This window comes from Solanum tuberosum, unplaced genomic scaffold, assembly GCF_000226075.1.
Source record: "Solanum tuberosum cultivar DM 1-3 516 R44 unplaced genomic scaffold, SolTub_3.0 scf00013, whole genome shotgun sequence".
In the NCBI taxonomy this organism is placed as follows: domain Eukaryota; kingdom Viridiplantae; phylum Streptophyta; class Magnoliopsida; order Solanales; family Solanaceae; genus Solanum; species Solanum tuberosum.
Window position 1 is genome coordinate 2371381 of NW_006238940.1, and position 10154 is coordinate 2381534.

At 30.5% G+C, this 10154-nt stretch overlaps 1 protein-coding gene across 1 annotated transcript in view; it reads right to left on the reverse strand.

Annotated features, from left to right (window-relative positions):
* Nucleotides 1-4224, reverse strand: part of LOC102605807 (MACPF domain-containing protein At4g24290-like) — a 21619-nt gene extending 17395 nt beyond the window's left edge. The window contains exon 1 of the mRNA XM_006339979.2: nucleotides 3573-4224. Within this exon, the coding sequence (XP_006340041.1) occupies nucleotides 3573-3839 (267 nt within the window). The 5' untranslated portion in view covers nucleotides 3840-4224. The remainder of the gene's footprint in view (nucleotides 1-3572) is intronic.
* Nucleotides 4225-10154: the final 5930 nt, after the last annotated feature.

The following is a 10154-nucleotide window of genomic DNA, read 5'->3' on the forward strand; positions in this document are numbered from 1 at the left end:
AGATATTTTAAGAAAAGCGATGGACAACGTCTCTTTGTCCGTCGCTTTTAAAAAAATATTTGACCAAAAAGCGACGGACTAAGAGACATCGCCCGTCGCTTTTATTAAGTATTTGACTAGTATTTTGACTAAAAAGCGACGGACTAAGAGATGTTGTCCGTCGCTTTCTTATAAAATAATTAATCAATTTAAATTAATAAAAAGCGACGGACGACGTGATTTCTTTTTCATTTATAAATAATTATTTTTAATAAAAAGCGACGAACAGCGTCTCTACCTATATTAAATAATTATATATATATATATTTGGCGCAAAAATTCGCGAAAAAAAAGTGACGTACTAAGAGATGTTGTCCGTCACTTTTCGTAAAATATTTTTTAAAATATTTTTTTTTATTAAAAAGCGACGGACAGTGAGTCAATTCCCAATCTAGACAATTGTTCTTAGATGACTTGGACAATTCTTTCGTGAGGCGTTGTTCCATTGCTGCAATTTTAGAGTCCATTAGGGTTTCTGTAATGGTATGTTTTCCTTGAAATCGAGAACTGATCTCATTGCCCATTGCGTTAGGCTCTGATACCATATTGTTATGAATCTTTAGGGAAGGATCAATTCACAAGGCAATATATAAATCAGCTCGTTAAACGGAGACTGAAACATTAGAATTCATTAAAAGAGAACTCTGATCTCTTCAGCTCTTCAAAGGGAGACTGAAACCTTAGAGTTCAATGGAAGAGAGAACTCTAATCTCCTGTTTTTTGCTGAATTATGACTTACTGATTTATTAATCAAAAGCCCCTTTAAATAGGAGTCTTATTACATAAATAGGAAGTCTAATTCTTATGAAAGTACGAGACCTAAATCTTATTCCAAACTAATAAATATAACTTAACCTAATCCTTATGAAACTCTGAAACTAAACCTTATTCTAGAATAATTAATAAAGCAACTAAAAATATAAATAAATACTTAAATTAATGACTTCCAACGCATCCCTAACATATTGTTCGATATATTTTTTCTTTTTTATATTTATATTGAGTATGAAATTTTATAAGTATGAATTTCCTGTTATTTTGGGATCATTTTAATTTAAGAAAATGCTATGTCACAAGATACACTCCTTGCTAGCTATATAAAATTTTGTAAAAGATATATTACATATAAAGATAAAATATTAAATTATTTATGGTGATCCTTATTAGTGTCATGCACATACAAAATTTTCAAGTATGAATATTTAAGAGAAAAATTGTACTTAAATGGTATTCATCATTTATGTGCATAACCTCAAGAGGAAAGACTATTGGTGATATTTTTTGTATTGATATGTTTTTTCTATTTTGTTGGTTAGATTTGTTTACAAAATTGAGTGAAGTAAAAAATAATACTACTAAAGAAATGTCACTTTCTCCCCATACTTATACTTTGAATGTATTTTAAAATATTTCAATGATATCTGGTCATTTTGATCTCAATATACAAGTAACCCTATGAAAATATGTATTAATCGTTAAAAAGCACTTGTCTATGTTCTTTCAATTATAATTATTTACTAAAAGCTTTAATTTAGTAGTATTAATTCTATTTTACAATATTGTATACTATATATACGGTACACATGTGCCGTGAAACTAGTTCAAGTAAATGTAACAACCCTCATAGCCGTTTTGAGTTTTCTGTGTGTTCTCCATGTTTTAACCCTTCCCCTAGCTTCTGTATATCATTTTGTGACTAGCGGGATGGGTAGCATGGTTTTTGAGGTGATCGGATGAATATTGGATGAGATTCTGAGTTTTGAAGTTTGATAAAAGTCAACATTGTATGTGCGCCTAACGAGGTCGGATTCAAGTTGTGAGTTTTGATAGGACCAGAAGGTGATTTTTGACTAAGTTGAGTGGCTTGCATGGATCTCGAGGTGTTGAGGACTGCTTTGAATCTTTGGGTGGATTCTTGAGTTTTGGAAAAGTAAGGTTTGACCATGGTCAACTTTTAGTCAAGATGACTAGGATCGTCATTAGATGATTCTAACAGGTCCAGAACAAAATTTTAGTCCATTTGCAAATTTGATTTGTTTTTGTTGGGTTCCAAATGATTTTCGAGGGTCCATTCGGAATTTCGGTTGATTTTGGCCTTAGTTGAACTGTTTTCATCTGGTGAAGTTGAGTTCCTTCTTCAGATTTGTGAAGCTCTGGTCCTATTCATGAAGGATGAAAAGGTTGACCTTCGCATTTGCAAGGTGAGGATCACAATTGCGAAGAAGGAGAGGGGTGGTCCGGGTTCGGGTTGCGTTTGGGGGTGGGATCAAGTATGCGATAGGTCTAGGTTCAAGTCTGAGTTGCGTTTTCCATTAAGGAATTACACCTGGGAAGATTTTAATTTCAATTTTCAAACTTGGACTTCAAAACTAGATTTTGGAAGATTGTGAGCTCGGTTTTGGACGATTTTAGTGAGGTTTTCTCAAACTTAGACTTCATGCATTTTCGTCAACTCCTAACCATTTATCCACATCTCTCAACATGCATATATTTTCTCACCCCTTTCAAAATAACTAATGAACATCACAACGGGGACTTGCCTCATATTCATTGATTGCCAAATTCCCTTGATTTTCAGCAATCCCTTCTTCCCTTTCTCTCGTTGAGCCCCTTCGTTGCTTATACTCCAAAAGAAATTATCCTATCTCATGGTGAAAGCACTAATCTCCCTCTATTGCAATACAACATTTCCATTTTTATACTACTTTTGCAACTTCCAAATATTCAAATCCATTAATCTATTCAATGTTTAAATTTTTGATGTAATCTTTTCACCATCAACTTGTAAATTATTAATTTAATATTTTTCCTCCATTATCGTGAAAATAAGTTAAAATAACTTTATTAACTTCCTGGTCAATCACCTTACTATCGTAAAGATGAAATAGAGGGAGTAAACTAGTGAAGAGGTCCAGAGTTGTCACTAAACTTTGTGAAATGGTTCAAATATACCATAGGTAAATAGTTGAGGTCAAATATATTGTATGGTTACATGATCGGTCCAAATATGCCATTACTCACTAATGACAAAAGCTTTTCAACACGTCGCTTGTTCTGAAAGAGAAAGGCTCAAATTTGTCATGGTCCAGTTTTTGCCTTAGAATAATGGCATATTTGGTTCAATCTTGTAAGAGTAGGGGTATATTTGGCCCCAATTATATTAACAGATGGCATATTTGGACCATATCACAAAGTTCAGTGGTATATATGGACCTTTTCCCTGGAAACTATAAATTACTGAGTTTTAAATTGGGAATACAGCAGGAACAACTCATTGATTCTACAAGGTTGACTAAATATATTTTGAAACCAAATCACAATTACATACAAATAACATGAAAATCACAGAAAGAAAGATAAATATTCATGATTTTTTTCAGATGGAGTTTAATACTAATAAGTGTTAATTTTTGGCAAACTTAAAAGGAGCAGAATTGTTAAGTACATAGTTAAGGAGCAGTTCTACACTCAAACATAAGATATCATTTTTGTGTATAATAAGAAAGAAATTGCAAAAAGAGAGAGAGAGATACCTTGGAGAAAGAGAGAAGATCAGAACTAAATCTCATGCGTTCGCCTTTATCGCAATTGATAGATTTGGGAACATTTTGAACCAAAATTCCGCCAGGAATAGATATGTCTCGCACCTGATCATCGTCAACAGAGATCAACTGATAATCCTTGCAAAACTTCAACCTCAAATCATCCACTATATCAAACCCTAACCCAATCGCCTTCACTGCTCCTTCCGCAACCTCTCTAAGCCTAATCGCCGTTTCTTTGTTACTACTATTCGCCATAAATATATTTATATAAATGAAATTTAAAGAAACAAATTCGTTAAACCGCTTAGAAAGAAATTAATGGTTTAACAACTGTAAAAGCAATTATCGTTGATGTATTTCGGTGATGAATTTCACTGTACGGCAACCGGAGAAACGGCGGGTATGAAATTTGACTGATTAATATACTAATATGAAGTGTTAATTGATAAGAACAAGAACAAGAACAAGAAGAAGAAAAAGTCTTGGGGTTTTTGGGTTTGATTAGGTGAAGAGAAGACAGGGGAGGTGAAGGGAGTTGGGACAATGGCTGACCAGTCAAATGTAGTGTTCTTGGCTGCTGTGATGAGCAAAATAGAGGGAAAAGTATCAACCAACTCTTAAATTAAAAAAAAAGTGGCAACTTTGACAGAGTAAGGTCAAAGTTCCATTTAAAATAATACTCTAGTAACTAGTGAGGAAAAAACTAACATAAAAGATTGTAGTATTATAAAATAAAATAAAAATTAATGCAAGAATAAACTACACCAGAAGAAAGAGAGGAAAGGGATAACTATTTTCTTTCATTTTTTTCATCTCTTTGTCAATATATTTGAAGTGGCTTTTTATAAGTCAATTACTTGGTCATTATTATTATTATTATTATTAATTACTTCGTATTAAAATTTAACTAATTTTAGAACAAGAAGTGATGTGTTTTTAATGTATCAATGTATTTTTTGTGACAAAATAATTTCGTATTAAAAACTTAACTAATCTTAGGACAAAAAATGGTTTGTCACTAATGTATCACTATATTTTTTGCGACAAAATTTTTACATATCCAGAATTTAACTAAATTTAGGATTAAAATGATTTGTCATTGATTGAGAACATCGTTAGTGACAAAATAATGTGTCACGAAAAGCTTTGAATTTGTGGCTACTAGTACACAATAAATGGTGCCAATTTATTTTTTGATGGAAAATTTTAGTGGACAAAATTTGGCTATAAGTTTTTATGTTTCGTCACTAAAATTATGTGACTCGTATATTTAAGCCCAAAGTATAATTTTTGTCATCAAAAGTGAATAATTTATGATGAATTTTATATTGTAGCTAATAGTTTCATGGCTATATATCACACTAGGTAAATTATCTGTGCTTCGCACGGGATTGAATTATGTTATTAAGCTTACATATGATCATTTGGTAATATCCGTATTTTCGATACATAAACTTCATTGTCAGGAACATTATATATTAAGGTAAAGCGTTCCTCCGAAATCTTAAAGTGCTATGTTTTTTTAAATTTTCATTTTTGTTGCACAAAAATTATGAGACCAAAAGATTTCAAGTATAAGAAAGAAGTCTAAGAAAATCTCCATGGAAATAGTTGGTAGGGTGTTAACGGTACGGTTCGATCAATTATTTTTTTTAAAATATGTCGTTCCAATTTTTTGGGTATTTTATAATATATACCAAAATTAGATTTTTTTAAAACCATCCCAATCATACCGGTTTCTCTTCGGTATCAGTACGGTTCAGTTAATTTTTGAGTTTTTTACTTTAAAAATATCATCTCAAAATATACTACTATTAAAATATTTCTTTCACAAATATGTTCTTGAAGTAGCACTTTAATTCTTCACCAAGAAGACGAGAATGTAAAATCTTGTTGTCGTATTGTTTGATCTTAAATATTTAATGGAAGTGTTTGCATAGGTGTTGTTGTATTGTTTGATAGAGTATCTATTACAATATTTTTTACTTTTAAACCTAATTAAGTAAAGACTGATTAAAGAACAAAGACTCAAAGTCATCTAGTCACTAGCTAGAGGCCTAGGAACTAGGTGATGTTTATATTTGAAAAATGTTATAAAATATATTATATTAATTTTAACATATTGTTAATACATAAATATATTTACATACATATAAGGTTATTCGGTTTGGGAATTTTTTAATTTTTTTCATAAATTAAAAAGATCATCCCAATTGTTCGGGACGGTTATACACTTAAATAAAAGTCCACGATTTTATTGAAAAAATAACATAAATCGATTCAGTTCGATTCATAACATAAATTTGATATTGTTCTCTATAACTTCCTTGTTGGTATTTTTAACAGAGTTAAACAACAAGTCACCAAAAATAGAAAAAAGAAATTGCAATAGTTACATTAATCATTATGACTTGCAATAAAAATTAAGCTTCATAAAATAGGAGGAAGAAAACTTTGAGGAATGAAACACACTTCATAAGAAGCTTAATGTATTTGAATTTGACTCCCCTATAGTGGAAAAAAAACCTATAAATAATAGTGGCAGAAATAAAAGTTTTTTTTACTAAAGAACCAAATGTTATGAATTCAACTATTCCGCCAGCGTTATGAGTTGTAGACTACGAGGCGCAAGAGTAGTAATGTCGCAGTGCAATTGAAATAAATTTGTAAAAATTACAAGAATATACTATTTAAGACCTTAATTTAAATAATATTATTCTAGGCTTTTTATTTTCAACAATAAAATTTTAATTACAAATATGACAATTTATTTTAAAATAAATAAATAGACAATTTAATACTTATTTTATTGGTTAGTGGCCTGATTTTATGATATTCATATTTTACCTTTTATTTTATTTAATTTTTAGAACCACTATCTCAATTATATTTGTATACGTTCCTTTAATAAATATCTCATTTTCTCTCTCTTCTTAACCTTTGGAATACTGTTGTTGCACTCTTCTTTTCATTAGTATTAGGTCATTGTTGCTCTCTTTTTTTCCTCCTTTTCAATGTCATTTTTACCAAGGAAACAATTGTATCTCTTTCTTGATAATATCCATCAACAAATTATTTTCATTCTCTTTGTTTCTTTTCAAAATCATCTCTTACAACACAAAAAATTATTCTTGCTTCTTAAAAATATCGATTATGAGTAACATAATTGCTATTGATAGTACTCCCCGAAAGAGTCCTTGTTTGATGAAGTATAATACCAATGCCAATAGTCCGATTGTTTGTTCAACACCAAAATTCGAGTTGAATGATTTCACCCCTTCTCCCAAAAGTGAATCTGGAAGAAGTAATCCATCTGGTAGTGAAATTCGTATAATTGAGGTCAATAAAACGAAAAAAGAAAAGGGTAAAGAGAAAGAAGATGGTGTAAACTCAAACATTGTTACTGAGATCTCTTCTCAGGTTGATATGGATACAATAATTTGGACATGTACATTTTGGCACTTGTTGTTATCTTTTTCATGACGATTTTCGTCGAATTTCTCTCATAGCAATTATGTTAACAATAGTCATGTTGATCATGTGACTTCTGGACTTCTTCAAACAACCTTGTATGGTTTGAGAATTGGTTTGGCTTATGTTGTTATGCTGGTTGTTATGTCTTTTAATTGGTGTGTTTTTTTGGTTGGTATTGTTGGACACTCCTTAGGATTCTTGATTTTTGGAAGTAGGGTTTTTTGAAAAAAACATCTAGTGCGAAGAACTTGGATCTTCCTCCTATGAGTTGTAGTTGTTGATTAATTTAGTTTGTAATAACATGTAATCGCAAATTTATAAAATAAACCTACAGATATGTGATTTATCAATGCAACACATTTGATTTGTATCATGTAGTCCATAAATTATCGGATTAATTTTTAAACACAAAAAAATTTAGTGTATACACTTTGGTGGACGATTTGGTACAATTGTTTATGATATGTTATTTTAAATAGTGATATGTATTAAGGAATATACTTTGGTGGCTGATCTGGTACAATAATTGGTGATTTGTTGGTTTTTAACTGTGATATGTTTTAGTGTATGTATTTTGATGGATGATATAGCTAAAGTATTGGTAATTTGTTGATTTAAATTTTATGGATGGTTGACTAATTTTTTGGTGATATGCTGGTTTAGAACTATAAAAGAAATTGATTTATAATTGATGGTAAAGTTGATTTTAGTTATATGTTCCAACCCTACAATGCATAACATCATAATCTAATCAAGAGTATACCAACATTTTAGTATCATCGTGGTATACAATGTGGTGTAACCTTGCGTCAAGTTCAAACTTTAATAACTATAACAATTAAAAATAATTGGTGAATTTATTGGTTTAAAAATAATGGTGATTTGTTGATTTAAAGTTGCAATACGTTATAGTGTATATATTTTGATGTATGGTATAGCTAATCTTTGGGTGATATGTTGATTTAGAACTATAAAAGATATTGATTTATAATTGATGGTAAAGTTGATTTTAGTTATATGTTACAACCCCATAATATGTAACACCATAATCTAATCACGTATGTACCAACTTTTGAGTATCATCAAATTAATTTACATGATTTACAATATGATTTAAATTTGGTGTCAAGTTCAAATTAATCTAATTCAATTTTACCATAATAAATGAATTATATTAAATTATAACCAAGTAAATTAAAAAAATAAATTCATACAATAATGATAAAGTTAATTTTTGGTTATATGTTCCAACCTACAATGGTGTAAGAATGATTTAAACAAAACAAATGAAGGGGGAGAAATAAAAAAATAAAAAAATTGGAAAAAAAAATGGAGTAAAAAATGGTTTAAAAAAAAAGAAAAGAAAAGAGAAAGAGACGAGGGAAGAGAGAGAAATAAAAATGAGAGAGAGAAAAATTTCAAGAAAAAAAGGGTGGAGAAATAAAAAAGAATCTGCTTATTCAATATTTTAAAAAGAAGATTAGAAAAGAGGAGAAAAATCAGGAGGTAAAAAATATTGAGGGGAGATATTTTAGGAAGAAGCTTAAAAAAGAGAGATTTTCTAGGATAAAAAATCATGTGTTTATTTTGATATATTCCGTTTTTTAATTTTATTATTTTATTTTGTTTTGTAAAGATTTTATTGCTATGTAGATGAAAAATTAAACTATTGTTATATAGCAGTAGTTTTGGTGCTTAATTTGTATAATTAGGTTTTTTTTCCCAAATAAATTTTTATTATTCATTCTTTCTTCTTTTGGTGCCTTGGTATTAAGCGTTGGGTTTTAAAAGGTGTGAATGAAAAATAAAGAGTTGTGATTTTTGTGAAAAGTTGCGACTTTTTGTGAAGAGTTATTACTTTTATGAAAAATTGTGACTTTTATGAAGAGTTCTGATTTTTCTAAAAAGTTGTGACTTTTACGAAAAGTTATGAAACAAGCAAAATAGACAAGAATGGATGGTAAGGAGAAGGAATAAATATAAGAGGGACAAATATGAGCATATAGAAGGGGAGATCGACTATCAAGATGAAAACATGAAGGAGACAGAAGAAATAGATATAGGAGAAAACAATGAAGGCAAAAGGGAAGGGGAAAGTACCAAAGATTGGGTGAACAAAACATTTACCCACAAGGAGCTGGAAAAAAACAATGGAAAGATAATAGAGGCAGAGATTATTCAAAGCAATCAAGTGACGCAAGTGAGAGGAGAAGGAAAAGAAAAAGGGGAAGAAGAACAAATGGAGGAAGAAGGATATAATGAGATCAATGAAGGTGCTATAGTGGTGGCAAAAGTGAATGATGAGGAAATTTTATCACTGGCTTTTCAGATGGATGACGAAAAGAGGAGGGAGGAACGAAAGATGAACTTAAAGCAGAGTTTGGAAAAAAATATGGAGGAAGTAGAGAAGGACGACTTATCCCAAAATATAAGTCGGGTGGTAGTGGAAGGCGATTTATTGCCTAACTATATAGGGAAACTCAAAGGAAAATATACCAAACAAAGGTATTAAAGTGAAGAAGATCTTACAAAGGCTCAAGCATCATCCAGACAATCGAAGAGAACAATTGTCAAAAATTCTAAATATTAATGAAGGTTTTATTATGGAATATTAGGTCAGTAAACACCCAAAAGGCGTTTACAATGAGACTTATAAATCTCCATAAGAGATGCCAATTTTTTTTCATTGTATTAATGGAACCTTTTAAAGATAATTAAGGACAAGAAGAATTTAGAAGAAGACTGGGTATGAAGCAGGCAGTAACTAGCACTAATGGGAAGATCTGGGCCTATATTGGTTAGATTCTAGAATATGAAATGATAAGAGATGAAGAGCAGATGCTAACTATCAAATTGACGAATCAAGGTTTGGGCATTGAAGTCCTAATATATTTGGTTTATGCTAAGTGCACGCAAATAGAAAGACTTCGACTATGGGAGTTGATGTATGATCTGGCAAACACTAGCATGATACCATGGATGGTAGGAGATGATTTTAATTTTGTAAGTAATGAAGAGGAAAGACTAGGGAGAAGGCCAGTAATAAATTCAGAAGTAAGAGACTTCAACCACTGTATAACATGTGTAATTTGGAGG